The following is a 22,057-nucleotide window of genomic DNA, read 5'->3' as shown; positions in this document are numbered from 1 at the left end:
AAAAGATGACCATCAAACCTAAGTACATCATAGTCACTCTTCAATCATTTACACAGTTCCACTTGAAAATTAACTAGATATTCAAAGGAAATATTACTTATTTTATGAATTAAAATAAATTAAAATGACTAAAAGAAACCCAACTTTTAAATTTTTTTTTAATTATATACAATTTTTGACAACAAATATATAAATATGACTACAAAAATTGAATTATAAAAATAAAACAATATACATTGAACCTATTTTATTTGAGAAAAGACAACCAACCAAGGCATAGTCAAAGAATAATTTTTCAAAAAAAAAAAAAAAAAAATGAAAAGAAGTAAAGGGGGAGGAGCAATGGATAATAAAACTTAGCAAGGAAGGGGCAAGCAATTAATAACATGGAGATAGTGATGGTCAAGAAAATGGTCAAAACTAGCACATGATGCTGTCTACTTAAAATATCTTTTTTATTTTTATTTTTTTATTTATTTCTTTACATAGTTAGTGGGTTTGTTGATTATGATGGAAGGGCATTTCGGGTATTAACCAAACAGTGTTTACACAAACATTAACCATGATTAAGGTGTGAATTAGAAACCCCAAAAAAAACCCAAAACTAATAATAATAATAATAATAATAATAAAAGAGGGAGAAACAGAGTACAAGAGGTCGCCATTTTCAAGGACCCAGAAGGAAAGCAAGATGAAGCAGAGCCTTAAACAAAGCGAACCAGTAGAGAGAGAAAGGGTTTGTTTAATCTGAAGGAGAGAGAGAGAGAGAGAGAGACAGAAAGGGTGTTTTCTTCTTCTTCTTCTTCCTTTTTTTTTTTTTTTCTTTTTTGAGTTGTAGAGAGAGAAAGGAAGCTCTGTTCTGTGTTTTGTGTGTTTGAGAGAAGAAGTTGTCTGGAGATTGTAGGGGAAGATAGGGAACACTGCTTCAGCATTTGGTCTCTCTCTAACTCAGCAAATCCAAACCATTTCTTTTCTTCTTTGTCCATTTGCTTTTCCGGCGACTTTGCCGGAATCCCTCGCCGGGGTTCCACCGTTGTTGTTCACCTTCTTCTTCTTCTTCTTCTTCTTCTTCTTCTACGCCATCGTCTTTACTTTTTCTTTCCCTCTTTTTGGGTTTAGGGTGGCTGATTGGTCAGTAAAGCTGACTTTTCCCGCAACTTTTGGTTTTTCGATCTGTTTTTTTTTTTTTTTTTAAGCTACTGGAAGTTTCAGTTTCGTTTCGCCGGAGAAGATGAACCAGTGAGTTTTCTTTGGGTGGTTTTTGTTTTACATCTAATTCAATAGCCTGTGGAACTTGGCGTACGGCGGAAAGCAATGAAGACGCCGGCGAATGGTGCCGCCGCCATGCCTAATTCTAGCGAAGGTACTCTTTCTCTCTCTTAATTTATCTCTCTGAAAGAAATCACAGAACATCATTGAATCACACAGTGAAATTCGTAAATCTTAATCTTCTTCTTCCTCGGTTCCATCTCTAGCTTAATCTCATCGAGCTCGGAGAAATTGGGAAATTCTTCTCGAAACCCTTGGAAACCGTAAAAAGCTTTAGTAAATTCAGTTTCGTGCTTAATTTTCAATCCAATGAACCATGGAGATTAGGTTTTTTTTCCAAAATCTCCAAGAACTCCACGAAATTCTATGGAATTCTTCAAAACTTACTCGCGAAATTATGAAGTTTTTCCCAAAACCTTCAAGAACTCACTCCTGTTGATTCAATCTCGAGCTTAATTTTAATCAAACTCTCATGAATTAAATTAGATTTCTACAGTCGTTGAACGTGAGAGATTAGGAATTTTCCGAAACTTCAAAAAACTCCCGTGGATTCAATCTGGAGCTTCATTTCTATCGAACTTCCATAAATTAACTTGTTCGAATCCGATAAAACAGCGAGATAAGGAATTTTTTTTCTAAACCTTCCGAAACTCCCGTAAATTTCACCTCCAGCTTAATTTCAATCCATTTCTAATAAATTTACTTGCTACAGTCCGAAGAACTACAAGGATTAACAATTTCTTTTCAAAACGTTCCTAAATCCTCTCTCGATCTTCATTCCGATAAAACTCTCACAAATCTTCTTGCTACAGCCCTAAAGATCAAAATAAACCAGCAATTTCGTAACAAAACCGTAAAAAACCACGATAATTCCATCAATTCCTCCGATCATTATCCCAAGGAACAAACAGAAAAAGAAAAAACTAAAACAATCGATTACAGCATCTGACATACCGTAAAAGAATGAATGAGCAACTGACAAATGGTGAGTTGCAGGTGGATTGGAGAAGAAGATCATAAATCCGGAGTTATGGCAAGCGTGCGCCGGTCCACTGGCGAACCTACCACCGGCCGGTTACCACGTAGTGTATTTTCCTCAAGGCCACAGCGAACAGGTGGGCCGCTACGGCGGTGGCGGCGGCGGCGCCTTTCTCTTATTTCTCCCCTTTTTACTGTACACTCATAGCCATTATTTTGCTATTATGCGCCGCTTTTGAATGTTGCTTTTTACTGTTATTTGTTTGTTATTATTGTTATTATCTGCTTCATTTAACCATTGGAATTTCTCCTTTTACAACTTTAATTTATACATGGGATTAATTATTGTCCTATGTCCTTAGCATTTATGAATATTATTTTTATTTTTATTTATTTATTTTTTTGTCGTTCAGATTTAAATTAAATAAATTCTATTTTTCTCCTTCTTCCTTTTATTTAGAAAATTATCTCTTTAATACTTTTGGCCTGGTTCTTTATATTATTGGAATATTCATTTTATATATATATATATATATATATATATATTTTAAATTTTTATAAAATAAAGTAGGATTAAATAAAAAAAGGTTAATCAGAATATTGACTATTTTGTGTTTTTTTTTAAAATAAAAATCTTTTTTTTTTTTTAATAAATTAAAATTTTAATTTCAGGTTGCAGCATCCTTGAAGAAAGATGTGGATGGCCAAGTCCCAAACTACCCAAATCTTCCTTCCAAGTTACTATGTTTGCTTCATAATGTAACATTACATGTACGGTTCGTTCTGCTTTGTTTTAGAAATGCCGTTATTCTTTCAAAAGTTGCGATATTACTCTTATCTGTTCGTAGTAGAAGTTCTTTAGAATTTTCTACTCCGATGGAATATTTATAAAAGTTTAAGGGTAATATTGTAATGTTTAAAAATATTTGTAGGCCGACCCGGAAACGGATGAAGTATATGCACAAATGACACTATTACCAGTTCCTTCTGTAAGTTCCTTACTCAAGTTTCTTACAAGATGAAACACAGGCTTCATTTGATATAGAAGAAGTAAATAACTAAAGATTTCATTTTACTGTGCAGTTTGACAAGGATGCATTGTTGAGATCAGATCTAGCTCTGAAATCTAATAAGCCTCAGCCAGAGTTCTTCTGTAAAACATTGACTGCAAGTGACACGAGCACTCATGGCGGGTTCTCCGTGCCACGCCGTGCTGCAGAGAAGATCTTCCCCCCTCTTGTGAGCTAATTTTGCTTATTCTCACCATGTTGTTTATCTACTTCTGTGTCAATTTCAAAATGTGATGTTCTTCTGCTTGCTTGCTAGGATTTCTCTATGCAACCACCTGCACAAGAGCTTGTTGCTAAGGATTTGCATGATAATGTATGGACTTTTCGTCACATATATCGAGGTATGTAACTATTACTAGTCAGTTGGAAATTTGTGTTCGGGCTTGTTATGTGAAAGTGTTCAAGTGTGAGATCCCATGTCGGTTGGAGAGGGGAACAAAACATTCTTTATAAGGATATGGAAACCTCTCCTTAGTAAACGCGTTATAAAAACCTTGAGGGGAAGCCTAAAAGGGAAAACGCGTTACATATGGTATCAAAGCCATACACCGGCTGATGTGCCTACAAGAACACTGGGTCTCAAAGAGGGGTGGAAAGGGGGGTCCCACATCGATTGGAGAAGGGAACGAGTGCCAGTGAGGACTCTGGGCCTTGAAGGGGGGTGGATTTTGAGATCCCACATCGGTTGGAGAGGGAAACGAAGCATTCTTTACAAGGGTGTGGAAACCTCTCCCTAACAAACGAGTTATAAAAACCTTGAGGGGAAGCCCAAAAGGAAAATCCCCAAGAAGACAATATCTGCTAGCGGTGGACTTGAGCTCTTTACATCAAGAATCGCTCTCTAACCACTAGCTTGCATTTTTGTTATTGTTTTTCTCAATGCAGGACAACCAAAACGGCATTTACTAACAACTGGTTGGAGCTTGTTTGTTAGTGGAAAGAGACTTCTTGCTGGTGATTCAGTTTTGTTCATAAGGTGATGAGCCATGTCTTGGTATAAACTGGTTGTTAACATGTGTAGTTATTTGGCGGTTCGATCGATTAAGCCGATCAAACGAGAAAGCGAACCTCAATGCTTGTTTAATAGTGAAGCAAATATGGTATCAGAAAACCTGACCTTTCTTTATATTCACTTGTCTTAAGCAGAGATGAAAAGCAACAGCTTCTATTGGGCATCAGGCGAGCAAACAGGCAACCAACCAACTTATCATCATCAGTGTTGTCAACTGATAGTATGCATATTGGTATTCTTGCAGCAGCTGCCCATGCTGCTGCAAACAATAGCCCTTTCACCGTCTTCTACAACCCAAGGTTCGTGTTAGTTACTTCTTAACCTCTATGTTTCCTAATTTGTAAACAACAATAAGTGCAAAGATTAACCATTTGTTGGTGTTTTTTATAACTAAAGGGCAAGTCCTTCAGAATTTGTTGTTCCTCTTGCCAAATATTACAAGGCAGTGTCTGCTAACCAAATATCACTCGGTATGCGCTTCAGAATGATGTTTGAGACAGAAGAGTCTGGAACTAGAAGGTAAATCTAGTGATTTTGTTTCTCAAAATATGTTTCAGTTCTGAAAAAATCTCCCTTTTTTTTGCAGGTATATGGGTACTATCACAGGTATAAGTGATCTTGATTCTGTCAGATGGAAGGGCTCACAGTGGCGTAATCTACAGGTTCGGTAGCGGGATCGTTCCCCTGATACTTTTGTAGTTGAAAAATGGTTTTTGGCTAGCTGTAGTTTGGGATGTTACTAAAGCATAGTGCATCCATGTTTAGGTCGGGTGGGACGAGTCAACTGGAGGAGAACGACGAAATCGAGTCTCGATATGGGAGATCGAGCCAGTTATTGCTCCATTTTTCATTTGTCCCCCTCCTTTTTTGAGATCGAAGCGTCCGAGGCAACCAGGAATGCCAGGTACAATACTTAAAGAGTTATTTTCAATTATTAAGTCAAGTCTTGAGTTGTGTCTGTATGTATCGGTTGAGGATTGTTGGGAGAGGAGTCCCACGTCGACTAATTAAGAGGTCGGTTATGGGTTTATAAGTAAGGAATACATCTCCATTGGTATGATGCCTTTTGGGGAAACCAAAAGCAAAGCCACGAGAGCTTATACTCAAAGTGGACAATATCATACCATTGTGGAGATTCGTGGTTCCTAACATGGTATAAGAGCCATGCCCTTAACCATGTCAATAGAATCCTTAAATGTCGAACAAAGAAGTTGTGAGCCTCGAAGGTGTAGTCAAAAGTGACTCAAGTGTTGAATAAAGGGTGTACTTTGTTCGAGGGCTCTAGAGAAGGAATCGAGCCTCGATTAGGGGGAAACTGTTCGAGGGCTCCATAGGCCTCAGGAGAGGAGACTCTATGGTGTACTTTGTTCGAGGAGACAATTGTTGATGATTGTTGGGAGAGGAGTCCCACATCGGCTACCGATTCAAACGTTCTGAAACTCAGTTCTTGTGTTTTCTCTTACTTGCAATGAATGCTTGTTGGATTTGAATTAGTTAATGTTGGACAGGAAACGTAATGTACTTGTATTTTCACTTGCAGATGATGACTCCTCCGATTTAGATGGTATATGTAAAAGAACAATGTTTGGTGATGATTTTTGCATGAAAGATCCACAGGGATATCCCGGCCTGAACTTAGTTCAATGGATGAATATGCAAAACCCTTCACTTTCTAATGCAATGCAGCCAAGTTACATGCATTCGTTTTCGGGGTCTATGCTTCCGAACCTTGGCGGAGTCGATATTTCTCGACAAATTGGCTTGTCGAACACACAAATTCCTCAATCAAACAACATACAGTTCAATGCACAAAGGCTTCTTTCTCAAGCTCAGCAGTTGGATCAGCTACCTAAACTACCGTCAAGTATGAACTCATTGGGGTCTGTTGTGCAGCCATCTCAGCAGTTGGATGATATGTCTCAGCAGACCCGTTCGAATTTGATTAACCAAAACGCGGTCTCAAGTCAGATTCAAGCTCAAATAATGCAGCAGCAGCAGCCTCACACTAATGGGATCGTACTGCAGCAAAACCCGCAGCTTCAGAGAAGCCTCCCTCAGAATCAACCACAGACTATGAATCAGTCCCCGCTCCCGGAACCGATGATCCATCAGCTGCAGATGTCGGATAATCAGGTTCCGATGCAGATGTTGCAGAAGCTTCAGCAGCAGCAGCAGCAGCAATCACTTTTGGCTCAGCAGTCTGTTGTTCTTCAGCCTGGTCAACTACCGGAACAGCTGAGACAGTCGGTGGATGCGTCCTTTTCCCGGTCCATGTCGTCTAACCAAATGCTCGACATTCCTCAATCCACCCCAGCTGCAGTCCCTCCATCGAACGTGTCACCGCAGCAGGCAGCGAAGAGCAACGGTACGACGAATAACCGTTTCTCAAATCAGCATTTGCAGCCGAAACTTCCACAACTACAGCAACCAGCTCCATCTACTGTACTTTCTGATATGTCTAGACCAGTAGGACTTCCTCCTACTCAAACATACAATCAGCTCTCTGCAGCTACTAGCAGCGTAATAACCGGAGCAGCAGCGGCTGGCCAATCTGGAGTCACTGATGACATACCATCTTGCTCCACGTCACCGTCCACGAACAACGGTCCGAGTTTGATTCAGCCAGTAAACAATGGAAGGGTTCATCGAAGCACGGGATTGGTTGAGGATGTTGCTCAATCTTCTGCTACAATATTCAGTACAAATACCTTGACTGCTGTTAAACCTTCACTGAATATTTCCAAGAATCAAAGCCATGGGATTTTCGCACAACAAACGTTCTTGAGTGGCGTCGTTTCGCAGACCGATTTCTTGGACACGTCTTCCTCGACGACCTCGGCTTGCCTTTCACAGAATGAGGCTCAGTTGCAGCAGAATAACGTGATGTCTTTCAACTCACAGCCAATGTTGTTTAGAGATAGTACTCAAGATTTGGAAGTACCAACCGATCTCCATAACGTTCCGTACGGGACGAATGTCGATGGACCATTGGTAGCGCAGTTAAACTCCGATCCTTTGTTAAACAAAGGCATTGGAGAGTTAGGGAAGGACTTCTCCAATAACTTTTCTTCTGGGGCTATGCTCACCACCTATGATGCACAGAAAGATCCTCAACAGGAAATTTCTTCCTCTATAGTTTCCCAGTCGTTCGGTATTCCAGACATGACATTTAATTCTATGGATTCAGCGATGAACGATAACGCGTTCTTGAATCGAAACCAATGGGCTCCTCCGCCTCCATTCCAGCGTATGCGAACCTACACGAAGGTATGATATTACATGTAAAACGCTGACCAATATTCCGAGCATTCCTACATTTCTGTTTTCTTTTGATTCTCCATGTTCTTCAACTTGCTTGTTTCTGATCATTGAAGGTTTACAAACGTGGAGCTGTTGGGAGATCAATTGATATCACCAGTTACTCAGGTTACGACGAGCTTAAACAAGACCTTGCCCGTCGGTTCGGCATCGAGGGACAATTAGAGGACAGGCAAAAGATAGGCTGGAAACTCGTTTACGTCGATCATGAAAACGACGTTTTACTCGTAGGCGACGACCCGTGGGAGTAAGTATTTCATTTACTTATTTTATACAAACGTCTCTCGTAGTCGTTATCCTTACTCGAGTTCGTTCGAAACTTCAGGGACTTCGTGAACTGCGTACGGAGCATCAAGATCCTCTCCCCACAGGAAGTCCAACAAATGAGCTTGGATGGCGATTTCGGGAACGGTGTCTTACTGAACCAAGCCTGCAGTAGCTCAGATGGTGGAAATGCTTAATAAACACACTACCTACTAAATGCTAACATCCCCTTCTTTTGGTAGCTGATTCTTATAATTTTTAGCTCAAAGTTGGTTCATCAAAGCTCAGCAAGGCTATGATTTCCCAGCAATGGCGGAGATATAGCCAACCCCAACACTCAGCAATGGGCTTTAGCCATTGTCTGGTTAAATTTTCTTGGACTTCTAAGCTTAGACAACTTCAAAAACAGAGTTGAGAAGACGTTGAAGTGGAGAGAAAAGTGAAGCTTCATCCAGGTTTCGAGTTGTCGTGTTGTGTTGTGTCGTGTCAATATTATTTGCCGATGTGATTATAGTTTATGATATCGTCGTCATTGTCCTCACCGAGGTTCATATCATTCGCCACACCGTACTGTTATATTATTGTGATGATGCAGTTTAGGTAGCAAACATATGAAACTTTGTATCCTTAGTTTTGCATGTAAAATAGAAAAAATGTGCAGATTTTCTTTCCCACTCTAATGAGAAATATGGCTTATATGTAACAACACTGGTCCGTCACTCAGCTTCTCAAGAAACTTAGCCGACATCGACAACTCTTAGGAAACTAGGCTGGACGGACTGCGGTGCCCATCTCTCCTAAACTTCCTCCGGTCTTCGGCCCGAGTTGTATGAGGCAGAAACTCGTCTCACGTTTTAAGTTAATTTTATTTTTAAAATTAGTATTTCAAAGTTTTTTAAGAAAAAAATTGGTTAAATAATAATAATAATTTTTATGTAAAAAAATGCACTATATAATATATATTTTAAAAAAAATTAAATTTAAGGTGTAAGCTGAAATTAAATATTTAGAATTAGACTAAAAATTGCATTTTTATATTAATATTACTATGATTTTCCAATTAAAATTAATTTTTTTTATGACCATCAATAAAAACACTTTTTACCTATCCAAAAACACAACTTAAAACTCTCAAATTCGAAAATATCCTATTTTTTACTCAAATAAATAAATAAAAATTCACGGTAAAAATTAAGATTATAAATTTTAATAGGATAAGAATTTATTTATCAATAAAGTTATATGAAAATTTAAATAATCATAAATAAAATAGAAAAGATAATATTTGGAGGTTATCGGATAATAAATAAAAAATGTTATTTTTAAATTTTTAAAAATTAAAATTTAAAAGTATTTATGGATGACATATGTCTTAACTAGAACTAGAAGAGAGTCGGGATACAGTAATAGGTTAACCTAGGAGTAAACTCTCTTGTTCCAATTTTCTTCAATCCCTAAACCTATTTTAAATAAGTTAGCCGAATATCCCAAAATGTCAAAAAAACTTCTGCAGTTTGAACCGTCGCCGGCTATTCTCTTCCGCCGCCGCTGCTGTTGCTCAGAATCCCTTCATTTTCGGCCTTCTTCCTCGTTTCGTTCACCTGCTGCTCACACTCGTCACTTCCAAGCAATCTACTCTCACTCTTCTTCACCTTTTTCCTTCGTATTTGTCTGTTAACAACACTCCTCTTCCCCGTTTCCACTTGCGATTAAAGTAAATTGGAGTTGCTCTAATCGTTTTAAAATGGAAGAATCTCCCACGCTTGGAAAGCGGAAAGAACTTGAAGAAGAATCAGCTGTCGTAGAAACTGGCAACAACCAAGAAACGAGCTCCAATAAGCGACCTAAAGAATCGAAAAACCTAGAAGATGTGAAGGAAACTCCGACTCAGGAAACTGTCTCCAACCGACGCAGTTTGACGCGGACTTGTGTTCATGAAGTTGCGGTCCCGGCTGGGTACACTTCTACCAAGGACGAGTCGCTTCATGGAACCCTATCGAATCCGGTTTTCAATGGTACAATGGCGAAAACGTACCCGTTTACACTCGACCCGTTTCAGCAGGTATCGGTTTCTTGCTTAGAACGGAATGAATCTATTTTGGTTTCTGCTCATACTTCAGCTGGAAAAACTGCGGTTGCTGAATATGCCATTGCTATGGCTTTTAGAGACAAGCAGAGGGTTATATATACTTCCCCACTGAAGGCTTTGAGTAATCAAAAGTATAGGGAATTGAGTCAAGAGTTTAAAGACGTGGGACTAATGACTGGGGATGTGACTCTTTCGCCTAATGCTAGTTGTTTAGTTATGACGACGGAGATACTTAGGGGGATGCTTTACAGGGGTTCGGAAGTTTTGAAGGAAGTAGCATGGGTAATTTTTGATGAAATTCACTATATGAGAGATCGGGAAAGAGGTGTTGTTTGGGAAGAGAGTATAATATTTTTACCACCGGCTATCAAAATGGTCTTCCTTTCTGCAACAATGTCCAATGCCACGGAGTTTGCTGAGTGGATATGCAATATACACAAGCAGCCTTGTCATGTGGTGTACACTGATTTTCGACCAACTCCCTTGCAACATTACGTTTTTCCCGTGGGTGGCAATGGGTTGTATCTCGTGGTTGATGAAAACGAACAGTTCAGGGAGGATAATTTTATGAAGTTGCTGGATACATTTGCTAAACAAAAACAGATTGCTGGCCACAGGACTTCAAATGGGAAATCTAGTGGGAGAATAGCTAAAGGTGGCAGTGGTTCCGGAGGTTCGGACATTTATAAAATTGTTAAGGTTTGTTCATCATCTTTTGTTCTGTTTTTGTTTAATGTCTTTTATTTCGTTTTCTTTTCCATGTTCTTGTGATAAGAAACGAGAATAAAAATTGTTAAATAGAGAAAAGAGGAAAGCCACAACCGAGCTAATGAAAGTTGTAGAAAAGCCTTCTATACGGTACAAGTATCCGTGATGCTATAATTACTTAAGAAGTCCTCAAGTTTCCCTAAAACTAAGAGCCTGATTTAAAAAAAACATACGATTTACTAGATTATGAAAAGATTGGGTTTGTGTACATTTGTTTGGCTTTATAGACAAACGAGTTACAAAAAATTTCATTGATAATATGCAATTTACAAAAGGGAGAAATTCCATCGAAAGGAAGTACACAAAACTTCTCTAGTTGGATAAAAGAGAGTTTACACTACTATTGATAAATGAAGGGATGTGTTTATACCAATATAGCTAGGAATAGAATGATCAAGTTTATAATTACTTAAGAAGTCCTCAAGTTTCCCTAAAACTAAGAGCCTGATTTAAAAAAAACATACGATTTACTAGATTATGAAAAGATTGGGTTTGTGTACATTTGTTTGGCTTTATAGACAAACGAGTTACAAAAATTTCATTGATAATATGCAATTTACAAAAGGGAGAAATTCCATCGAAAGGAAGTACACAAAACTTCTCTAGTTGGATAAAAGAGAGTTTACACTACTATTGATAAATGAAGGGATGTGTTTATACCAATATAGCTAGGAATAGAATGATCAAGTTTATAATTACTTAAGAAGTCCTCAAGTTTCCCTAAAACTAAGAGCCTGATTTAAAAAAAACATACGATTTACTAGATTATGAAAAGATTGGGTTTGTGTACATTTGTTTGGCTTTATAGACAAACGAGTTACAAAAATTTCATTGATAATATGCAATTTACAAAAGGGAGAAATTCCATCGAAAGGAAGTACACAAAACTTCTCTAGTTGGATAAAAGAGAGTTTACACTACTATTGATAAATGAAGGGATGTGTTTATACCAATATAGCTAGGAATAGAATGATCACTAATGCTCCGTTTGATAACCAAGCTCATAAACAATACTTTTACCTATTAGTTTCTTTGTTTTGTTATTTACTTTTTAGGAGTATTTTTTGAAAACTAAACCAAGTAGTTTTTAAAAACTTAGGTCCTTTGGAATTTGACTAAAAATTCAAATGTTTAGTTAAGAAAGATGAAAACAATGGAAAAGAAGTCGTAAGAAACCAACACAATTTGCAAAAACCAAAAACTAAAAACTATCAAACGAGACCTAAACTTTTGATGTAAAAAAGTGCAACTTCTTTGGGGTGAAATCTCCATGGTGTCTCTCTATTCTCCCTTTCATCAGCCCACCCATCATCTATGCCAACCTCCCTTGTTCCTATACTCTTGCCTTGACAAGGGAACGTTCGGGAAGCTCTCTTTGGAACCTTCAGTTGGTCCACTCTGTCTAACAACATCTAGGGCGCACACTCTCATTTTGGAGGGGCATCCATTCAAAAAGAAAGTCAAGATATTGTGGCTCACTTCATTTAAGATTTTTGTCATCCTTAGAAAAGAAATAGTAGAGTGATTTGAAGTAAAGAGATTTTTCTTTTCCTTTTTGGGAAGAAGCTTATTTTTGTTGCAGCCACTCGATGCAAAAGTCCACCTAGTAATTAATTAGTCTCTTCTTCTTCATGAGCTGGAAGACCATTTTTAACTTCCCTAGTTAAGGTTCTCCCTTTGTTATACCTCTCATTTAATCATTATTTCTCCTTACTATGATTCTAGTATCACACAATTTTAGCATGCTTGAAGAACTTCTCATAATCTCTATCGGCAAGGACTTGGCTATTTTTCTTATTGAGAATTTTTCTTTTAGATGATGTTTTGTGCTTTAAATGGTGTGCTTTCTTGTATCAGATGATTATGGAACGGAATTTCCAACCAGTTATTGTCTTCAGTTTCAGTAGAAGAGAATGTGAACAACATGCAATGTCCATGTCCAAACTTGACTTTAACACTGATGAAGAAAAGGACACGGTGGAACATGTTTTCAGAAATGCGATTCTCTGCTTGAATGAGGAAGACAGAGAGCTACCTGCAATTGAGCTAATGTTACCTCTTCTCCAGAGAGGAATTGCTGTTCATCATTCTGGGCTTCTTCCTGTAATTAAAGAATTAGTAGAGCTCCTTTTCCAGGAAGGTCTTGTTAAGGCCCTTTTTGCCACAGAAACTGTAAGATACCTACCCATCACCTGATTGTTTTTGCTTGTTTTAGATGCTTTTTATTGCCAATTGAGATCTTGCTTTTTGAGCTTCTATGCTGATCAGTAGTGCTGGTTCTTCTTTTCTTTGTGACAGTTTGCCATGGGTTTGAACATGCCAGCAAAAACAGTTGTCTTCACTGCCTTTAAAAAGTGGGATGGTGATAGTCACCGATTTATTGGATCTGGTGAGTACATTCAGGTGAGTGAAGGCCCTATTTGTGCCCGTAAATTATTTATTTATTTCTATTATTTTATCGTTTATTTTAAATTTTAGTACACACTTTTATCTTAGTGGAGAAAAATTTGACTTCTGCAAATTTTGCATGCAGATGAGTGGAAGGGCTGGACGTCGTGGAAAAGATGACAGGGGAATATGTATTATAATGATTGATGAGCAGGTAATACTGCTGCTAGTCATAATCTTGATGTGATGTGAATTTCTACTCATTTCTTTCTAATGTTGAAGTTTATTCTTATTTTTTGATTACTTAATTTGATTGATGCTGTTAGATTTTTTTTTTGTATTCACTATTTTGATATTGTTGGCTCCATTTTTTCAAATAACAGGGAAATATATATTCTCAAAATGAAATGAAGAACAATTTAGGGTTGGGGTTGAACCCTAGTTGTAAAAGTTTACAAAAGTGAGAGAGGACAAAATAAATGATGTGTTTGTTGTTTAGGATTTTATTTTCTTAATTGAACCCATTCTTAGTAGGGATTGGACTCACTTATTTGGTCGCATGGTAGGGATTTTTTTGTCCTCCTACTTTGGGTCTTCTCCTTGGACATTCTCCTAGAGAATTGTGTGAGGTTCCCTTCTTGGAAAAGTTGTTTCTTTTCCCGGGGGGCACACTCGCTCTTATTTAGTCTTGAATGATCTCCCCTACTTATTTTATGTCCCACTCTAGAGTCTCAAGTTTGATTGTAAAAGGGGCGGAGGGCACTATTTTGAAGGGTTTTCTGGTTGGGAAGAATAAGACAAGCCTTTACCACCTTCGGTTTGCTGATGACACAATCTTTTTTGTTTTGAAATAATGGATTCCTTTGTTAATCTAAATCAAGTTTTAGTGTTTTTTGAAGTCATCTCAGGCCTAAGGATTAATAGAGGCAAGTGTCAAACGTTTGAGATTGTGACTCATTCAAGCTTAGTAGATGGACATCCTGGGTGGGGACTGAGGTGGGTGCTTTGCACTCCGCCTATCTTAGTTTTCCCTTTGGACCCAAGGAGCATCTTGTTTTGGGACTTGGTTATTGGTAAGATTCGCAAGAGTCTTGCCTTTTGGAAAAAAAACTTCTCAGTAGTGGAAAGACTTGCCCTCATTCAGTCAAGCTTTAAGTTGCATACCTACCTACTTCATATCCTTGTTAAAAACCACTATCTAAATCTTCTCCTTTACCAATCGGGAAACGATTGGTGTCTTGGCTCTCTTATCTTTGTTGGGTGATTTTCACTTTAGGCTTGACATGGTGGATATTCGCCTTTAGTCTCCCAGCCCTTGCAAAAGATCTTCTCATTCTTTCTTCAATTGCTTGACCAATCCCTCCCCTTCTAACGCATATATCTTCACCTCAGCGTGGAAGATAAAAACTCCAATGAATGTGAAGTTCTTTGTGCGACAGGGTTTGCATGGACGGGTTAACACCTTGGATCGGATTTCAGTTATGTCTTCCATTGCCAGTTTAGCAATCATTCTATCGAATTGTACTTTTCTTAGTCCCTACACATTAGCAGTTTGCTCTGTCTGTAAAGGATTCATATCACACTGGTTTCGTTGTGGCGCGAAGTTTGAAAACGTGGTCCAATGAAAATCATCTTTATGCACACAAAGACAACATATTGAAGGGGAAACTGCCCAGTTTGCGAGCTTCTTCTGCCCTTTTTTCTTGATTATTTAATATTCTGTATGCCATTGAAAAACTTTAACCTTCATTAGTAGTTGAACTTCCATATCAAAGCCATTCGTGGGTAAATCAATCCCTTGATTTGGATAGCTCAGAAAAGTAGACTTACCTTAGTAAAGACCTAACGGGTCCAACTTCCATTTATTTCCATCTTTTTCATTGCCCAAAACATTGGAGTTTAGGTTTTTGGTGGAGTTCAATCAATTCTAGGTTTTGTTGGATTCGTTCTTGGACGGTTTCATGTTGACTAATTTGGTTCACGTAAACAAATCTTTTTGATATGAAGCCATTTCATTGAAACAATGAAATGTAGAAGAAATGAAACCAATATTGATCGGTTCTAATTGATTTTGAAGGAGAACAAAAGGAGGAAGACTTACCAAAGATTTTGTTCGTTAGCAAAATCTAGAAATATTTCCTCTCCTTATCGAGTATCCTAGTGTCAGTTAGGAAATCTCTGGAGAAAAGCATGAGAGACTTTCTTTGGGAGGGGCTTGGAGAAGGTAAAGGGCCACTTTTGAATTGGAGTGTGATGATGAAGTGTGTGGAGCTCGGGGGTTTAGATATTGGTAATCATAGGGTGTGCAATGAAGCCTTTTTGGCTAAGTGGCTTTGACATTTCTCCCAAGAACCTAATTCCATTTAGCACAAGGTTTTTATGAGCAATATTAATCTGCACCCTTTTGAGTGGATCTCAAGTGGGGATTCGGAGGGCACTTCCTGACACTTGAGGAAAGCTATTTCTAAGTGTTTTCCTTTGTTTTCTACCTATGTTCATTATGTGGTGGCGGATGAGGTGAATGCTTACTTTTGGGAGGACATCTGGTTGGGTGATAGCCTCTTTGCTCTCTATTCTCTTATTTCTACCATTTGTCTTCCATGAGGTTTCATTCAGTGGCTTCTATTCTTTCCTCCTCGAGGGACTTTTCCTCCTCTCTTGACCTTGGGGTTTTTCGGCCATTATTTGATGAGGAAACTTGAAATATTATGATGTTTTTATCTTTATTTGGGGATCTTTTTTATTTTTTTAGGGAGGACATATCTTTGTTCTTGGATTACTAATCCTTCTCAGGGTTACACTTGCATATCCTTTTTTGTTTGGTTAACCCTTCCTCGTCCTACGTTTCTATTATTTCCTTGTTGTGGAAGATTAAAATTCCCAAGAACGTTATATTTTTTATTTGAGAAGTTCTTCATCATAGAGTTAACACCATGGATCAAATTATGGGAAGGCATCCTTGCTGATTGGTCTGCGGTGGTGCATCCTTTAGAAAGGAGTAGTATTGTGGTCTCATGATTATACTTCAATGATCTGGTACCATTTATTTTAGACCTTCAGACCTTGAGTCTTTTTGAAAAAGTTATTTTTTTTTTTGGTAGGTAGCTGACAGTTGTTATTTTCTTTGTGGTCTTTGGGGGAGAGGTCTAGGGAGGAAGTTTCCTTGTTAGGTTCCATACTTCCATTTGGGCTTCATTTTGTGAGGACTTTATAATAAATATTAGGGGTCTCATCTTGCTCTTTTGGAGCCATTTTCTTCAGGTTGGCTCCTTCTGGGCACTGGTCTTTTTTGAATGTCCATTATATTCTCTCATTTTTTTCCACAAGTTCTGTTTTATTATAAGGGGAAAACAAAATCCAGAACAAACCCAATACCAAGATGATAGAAGAAATTTCTTTACTTGGCACAATTTGAAGACAAAGTGCGGTTGCAAAGAAACATCCTTAGACTCTTCTGAGTGGAGGTTTCAAAGAATAGAACTGTTCATTTTGACATTCTTATCTCCTTTAAAAGTTCTACTTCTTAAAACACCCATTCCACACAATGGTATTTGATGTATTAATCCAAAGAAACTTCCTTTTTAAAAGAATGGTTTGACCCATATGAGCAAAAGTGCAATACAAGAATTAGTGATCCATTATAAGATGGCAATATTTTACATCACAGATTCACTAATGAAATATTTGTTTCCTACGAAAAAGAAAAGAACTACTGATCCATAATTTCCTCATCCTTCTTACATCGACAGCACCTGTTACAAAATAGAAGTTTTTATTCACTCTTAGTCTCGCATCTAGAAATATATAACCACAATTTCATCTTAAAGAGAATGATAGAGGTAGAATAAGGAAGGAGGCATCAACACATGTACGAGGAAAAAGAGCTTGGAACTCATTGTTATCATTTTTTTTGTTAATCAGTGGCCCTTGTGTCGGTCGAGTGCTGTTTTTAGTGCAGCCTCGTCTTTTGTTCACTAGTTCTTCTTAATGAAAGACGTTTTCTTACTAGAAAATAAAGCATTGACTGCTTTACTTTTTTCCAGGTGGAGATGGGAACAATTAAAGATATGATTTTGGGCAAACCAGCTCCTCTTGTTAGTACTTTTAGACTGAGCTACTACTCGATTTTAAATTTAATGAGCCGGGCTGAAGGCCAATTTACAGCTGAGCATGTTATTAGACACTCATTTCATCAGTTTCAGCACGAGAAGGTTGTGGTTAAATCCTTTCTATTTGAATTAGCATAATGGGATATTGAAAAAGTACTTCCTAATAATCTCATTTTTAGGCATTGCCTGATATTGGGAAAAGAGTGTCGAAGTTAGAGGAGGAAGCTGCCACACTTGATGCTTCAGGAGAGGCAAGTTTTGTCCTATTTATTTTTATGTAGTTGTTAATATTTTGATCATTTACTAGAATTTTAACTATTATGCTTTATCCATTTAGGCTGAAGTTGCTGAATACCACAACTTAAAGCTTGATATAGCACAACTTGAGAAGAAGATGATGTCTGAAATAACAAGGCCGGAAAGAGTTCTCTATTTTCTTCTTCCTGGTCGGTTGGTATGTACTAGGGGTGTAGGAAATTCATTTATAAGAGGTGTTGATAAGCCATCTTGCCTAAACCTAATGTCCGCTTCACAATCCAAATCAGTAAAGATGAGGCAAATGATTGAAAAACTATTTTGTATGCAAAATTTGATTTTCAAGCATAAATTTTGATGAGTTATAGCACCCCTTGGTGAATGGTCTCTAAGTACCACCTACCAGAGGTCGCATATTTGAATTTTCGTGTAAGCATAATATGAAAAGCCCTTAATGTCTCCAGGGTCTGAGGGCATGGATTCTCTTAAGAGGAAAAAAAAAAAAAAAAGAATTATATGTGTCTAATACCAATCTATTTTATCATCTTTTAAATGCATGTATTTGATTGTTAGTGAAAATGAACAACCTTTTTTGTTTAAGATTTAATAGAAAATAATTATGCATGTCAAAATCTTTTGATATTACTTTTGCTTTTTAAATCTATTTCATTAGATGCTAGACTGTTACCCGTACTTGGCAACTTGGTTAAGATTGGTTATTCTGAATTGCAGGTTAAGGTAAGAGAAGGGGGGACAGACTGGGGTTGGGGAGTTGTAGTTAACGTTGTTAAAAAGCCCTCAGCTGGGTTAGGCATCTTGCCTTCACGTGGTGGTGCTTATATAGTGGATACCTTACTCCAATGCTCTCCTTGTCTAAGCGAGAATAGTTCACGACCAAAACCTTGTCCACCCCGTCCTGGAGAAAAGGGTGAAATGCACGTGGTTAGTTTTTCATGTTTAAGCTGGGGCTTCTTATATCTTGATTTTAATTTTGTAAATCCTTTTTTGATCTTATTATTTTGGTGTGATGGTGGTCCATTTAAAATGTGAGATGTCATCGTTGTTATTACGTTTTCAGGTTCCAGTTCAGCTGCCTCTTATTTCAGCCTTGAGCAAACTCAGAATCTCTATTCCTTCTGATCTCAGACCCGTGGAAGCAAGGGAAAGCATACTGCTTGCATTGGAAGAACTGGGAACTCGTTTTCCACAGGGTTTTCCAAAATTGAATCCAGTTAAGGTAAAAATTAGCTGCTTACTTATATTTGAATAATTGTATGTTATATCTTTCATGAAAGTGTTAACGAATCAAGACTTTTTACAGTATAAACTCGTTTCTCTATATATGTTTTTGATGAGGAACAAGAGTTTTGTTCAGTATAATGAAAATTACAAATCCTCCAAAGGATTACAAAAAATCTTATTGGAAGTAACAACCATAGGGGGAGGAAGAACTCTTTGAACGAAGAGAAGCATATCTTTTCAATACTTCAAGTTTTCTACCTCATTGCATACTTGAGATTAATTGGCGACGTCTCTGCATCATGACTTCCTTTTTTGTTTTTGCCAATCAAGCAGATTAGTTAAGATACAGAATTATGCTCTGTTTTAATTTAGGGGATGCATATTAATTATTGAAGAATAATCAAACGAAGCATCCAGTTTGCATCAAGAATGAATCCTCAGTGCCAGCTGATCAACTTAAGGGCTTTTTTTCTTTCCATTTAATTTTTTTTTTAATAATTTTAACAATAAGTAATTGAGTTTTCTTTGCATGTCAATTGAACTTGTAGTCCTCTTTTCTTTTTCTTTATAAATGTAGTGCTTTATGTGTACTTAAAGACATATTCGAGAGAAAAACTGTACTGGCAATTCAATGTTCTTTTGGCTCATTCTCAGGACATGAGTATTGAAGATCCAGAAATTGTTGAGTTGGTGAAGCAGATTGAGGAACTTGAGCGGAAATTATATGCTCATCCTCTGCATAAGGTATATAAAAAAAGGTTTTTTCTTTTATCGTGGAGTACTTGCATAAAATATTCTTTAGAGAGTTTTATGGTTGCTCCATTGATTACTGCAGTCACATGAAGTGGACCAGATTAAATGTTTTCAGAGGAAAGCGGAGGTTAATCATGAAATTCAAATACTCAAGACCAAAATGCGCGATTCCCAGGTATAGTTGACGTTTCTTTAACTTTCCATGATTTAATTACCTCTTATCTTGTTTCCTAAGTACAATAGGACGCCTCTGTAATTGCTTCGTTTGACACAAAGTGTAACCAGGTACTTAGATGCCTTCCGACTAGGATTTACCTTTATGCTTTGTTTGAGTCGCATGGATTTTGTCTAAGATTTATTTTTTAATATTTTCTTTTGTTAAAGTGGTCAAATTTTAGGCACTGCGCTCCATTTTCCTGTAACTCCATTTACAGATTAAGAAAAAAGTTAAAATAGGAAGAAATGTAACTTGTCTGTTTTCCCTTGCATAATTTTGTTTAATCAATTTGCAAAAGCATCATACGGAGAAGCACACACAAAGAGTATTGACCATGCTCATCAGATCTGTGTACCTGGCTTTGAACAACTTTTTTTTTTTTTTTGCTTCAACATGCAGCTTCAAAAATTTCGTGATGAACTGAAGAACCGTTCTCGGGTCCTGAAAAAGCTTGGTCACATTGATGCAGATGGTGTAGTTCAGTTGAAGGGGCGTGCAGCCTGCTTGATTGACACAGGAGATGAGCTCCTTGTTACTGAATTAATGTTTAATGGTGAGTCTGGGTGCATATTCTTCTGATTATCATATTCACTTCAATTATTATCAGTTTTGAATGTTTAAAGATTTGATGGATTAGTGAACCTCAAAAGCTGACCTTCATATTCAAATTTTTACCATATAATTTGACTATATTATATAAATATTACAATCAATTTTAAAAGCAAGAGGCACACTAGAAAACAATTGTTTCTAGAGTTTAAGCTTGTGGTGTAAAAAAGGTGAGATCTTTATGTGAGCAGCACAATAGTAAAATGCCAATAATTTTTTACTGGTATAAATGATATTATAATGAAAAAAAGAAAAATTAGAGGGTTTTTAGAAGTTTAAGGAGAGAAATAACATTTTTAAAAATTATTACTTGATTTATTTATAAAAGATAAAAAAAAAAGGGATTTAAGGTGCTCAGGCGCATGCTGAGAAGCCTTATTAAGGATACACAGCGTCCTGAAGAAAGGTGTCCTTGCATTTCTGGAAAGTGTGACCACTCGATAAAACAGTGATTAAAGTCTATTCTCCCTCTGAATGATGTCAAAAATGCATTTTATTTACTTGCGCATGCTGCTTTTGAATCTAAGTTGTGCATATGCTTCAGTTGAGAGATCTTTTGCTGTGTTCAACAAGGTAAATTATAGTGTTTATTATCTCAGGGAGATTCTATGCTCCACATGATGTTTGCTCTAGGTCTGTTGGATAATCTCTAGATCGTTGCTCTTGACTTGGGCAATGTTTTTGGAGCGTTGGGTTGAAAGTAATCGCTTTATGATTGTAGTTGTGAAGTCAGATTGTGGACAGTACTGGTCACATATCTATGCTTGGCCTTTTTGTTTTTCAATTGTAATTATTTATATTCATTGAACTTGAGCGTGAACATAACTTAAATCGTTAGAACATTATATCATCGATCAGAAGATTAGAGATTTGAATTTTCATCGCAACTTGTTATTATAAAAGTTCTCTCTTTCTTGATTCAAGCCAACTGGAATGCTTTAAGTTTTTCAGTTTGTACCTCTTATACCTAGAAAAGTTATATTTTGTTACAATCTCAACAGGAACATTCAATGACCTAGATCATCACCAGATTGCATCCCTTGCAAGTTGTTTTATACCAGGAGACAAGTCCAATGAGCAGATACAGTTAAGAACCGAGCTTGCTAGACCATTACAGCAACTCCAAGATAGTGCGAGAAGAATAGCTGAGGTTTTAAACCGCTGAGCACCTAGTATTTATTCTTTTTTAAGGGCGTTTTTAATTTATTTCCAAATGCAATCATATTTTATTTGGATATAGATACAACATGAATGCAAGTTGGAGATAAATGTGGAAGAATATGTGGAATCAACTGTAAGGCCGTATTTGATGGATGTCATTTACTGTTGGTCAAAGGTTAGTATATTTTTTGTATAATTTTATAATGAGAACTGACGGCTGATTTTGTTTATTTTGATGCGTTTACATGCTTCATGCAACACGAACACATTCATGTATATTATGCATTTACTTGCATTTAGTCATCTTATTTGCAGAAATCAAAATTTCAATTCCTTCGATCTTGGATTTATCAATAATACAAGCAATTCTGGATCTTTTTTATCTCTTCCTATATAGACTAATTTTCTGATGTTTTTGTTATGCGGACGAAGTACGATAGAATGATGCATCTTGTATCTTGTTTCATGCACTAGGCATACATGGAAGTTCTAAACTGATCAAGTAAAACTACAGTAAAAAAAAAAAAAAAAAAAAAAAAAAAAAAAAAAAAAAAA

General features: G+C 37.1%; 2 protein-coding genes across 4 annotated transcripts in view; both read left to right on the top strand.

The window, feature by feature from the left end:
• Positions 1 to 621: 621 nt before the first annotated feature.
• LOC111436131 (auxin response factor 19-like) lies at positions 622 to 8,585 on the top strand. Its single transcript, XM_023073826.1, has 14 exons — positions 622 to 1,363; positions 2,266 to 2,384; positions 2,920 to 3,018; positions 3,180 to 3,236; positions 3,331 to 3,486; positions 3,574 to 3,658; positions 4,203 to 4,293; positions 4,464 to 4,628; positions 4,726 to 4,848; positions 4,916 to 4,991; positions 5,095 to 5,233; positions 5,870 to 7,596; positions 7,704 to 7,894; positions 7,973 to 8,585. The coding sequence occupies exons 1-14, from the start codon at positions 1,315 to 1,317 to the stop codon at positions 8,106 to 8,108; spliced, it is 3,213 nt and encodes a 1,070-aa protein (XP_022929594.1). The 5' UTR covers positions 622 to 1,314; the 3' UTR covers positions 8,109 to 8,585.
• Positions 8,586 to 9,382: 797 nt separating this feature from the next.
• LOC111436255 (DExH-box ATP-dependent RNA helicase DExH10) overlaps positions 9,383 to 22,057 on the top strand; it is a 15,710-nt gene continuing 3,035 nt past the window's right edge. For all 3 annotated transcript variants that reach the window (XR_002709207.1, XR_002709206.1, XM_023073998.1), the window contains exons 1-14: positions 9,383 to 10,699; positions 12,626 to 12,940; positions 13,067 to 13,171; positions 13,302 to 13,370; positions 17,200 to 17,367; positions 17,445 to 17,516; positions 17,603 to 17,719; positions 18,253 to 18,462; positions 18,599 to 18,757; positions 19,417 to 19,506; positions 19,598 to 19,690; positions 20,132 to 20,285; positions 21,343 to 21,491; positions 21,582 to 21,677. Coding sequence is in view for 1 of the 3 variants with exons in the window: in XM_023073998.1 (XP_022929766.1) it covers positions 9,656 to 10,699; positions 12,626 to 12,940; positions 13,067 to 13,171; positions 13,302 to 13,370; positions 17,200 to 17,367; positions 17,445 to 17,516; positions 17,603 to 17,719; positions 18,253 to 18,462; positions 18,599 to 18,757; positions 19,417 to 19,506; positions 19,598 to 19,690; positions 20,132 to 20,285; positions 21,343 to 21,491; positions 21,582 to 21,677 (2,841 nt within the window). In the remaining 2 variants the exon portion in view is untranslated. The remainder of the gene's footprint in view (positions 10,700 to 12,625; positions 12,941 to 13,066; positions 13,172 to 13,301; positions 13,371 to 17,199; positions 17,368 to 17,444; positions 17,517 to 17,602; positions 17,720 to 18,252; positions 18,463 to 18,598; positions 18,758 to 19,416; positions 19,507 to 19,597; positions 19,691 to 20,131; positions 20,286 to 21,342; positions 21,492 to 21,581; positions 21,678 to 22,057) is intronic.

This window comes from Cucurbita moschata, unplaced genomic scaffold, assembly GCF_002738365.1.
Source record: "Cucurbita moschata cultivar Rifu unplaced genomic scaffold, Cmos_1.0 Cmo_Scf00052, whole genome shotgun sequence".
In the NCBI taxonomy this organism is placed as follows: Eukaryota; Viridiplantae; Streptophyta; class Magnoliopsida; order Cucurbitales; family Cucurbitaceae; genus Cucurbita; species Cucurbita moschata.
This window is presented reverse-complemented; position numbering and strand designations above follow the sequence as displayed.

Bases quoted from the DNA above. Each gene is read 5' to 3' on its own strand.
- LOC111436131 (XM_023073826.1), top strand. From the start codon at position 1,315: ATGAAGACGCCGGCGAATGGTGCCGCCGCCATGCCTAATTCTAGCGAA. The intron at 1,364-2,265 runs GTACTCTTTCTC...GGTGAGTTGCAG, and splicing joins CATGCCTAATTCTAGCGAAG to GTGGATTGGAGAAGAAGATC. The intron at 7,895-7,972 runs GTAAGTATTTCA...TCGAAACTTCAG, and splicing joins GTAGGCGACGACCCGTGGGA to GGACTTCGTGAACTGCGTAC.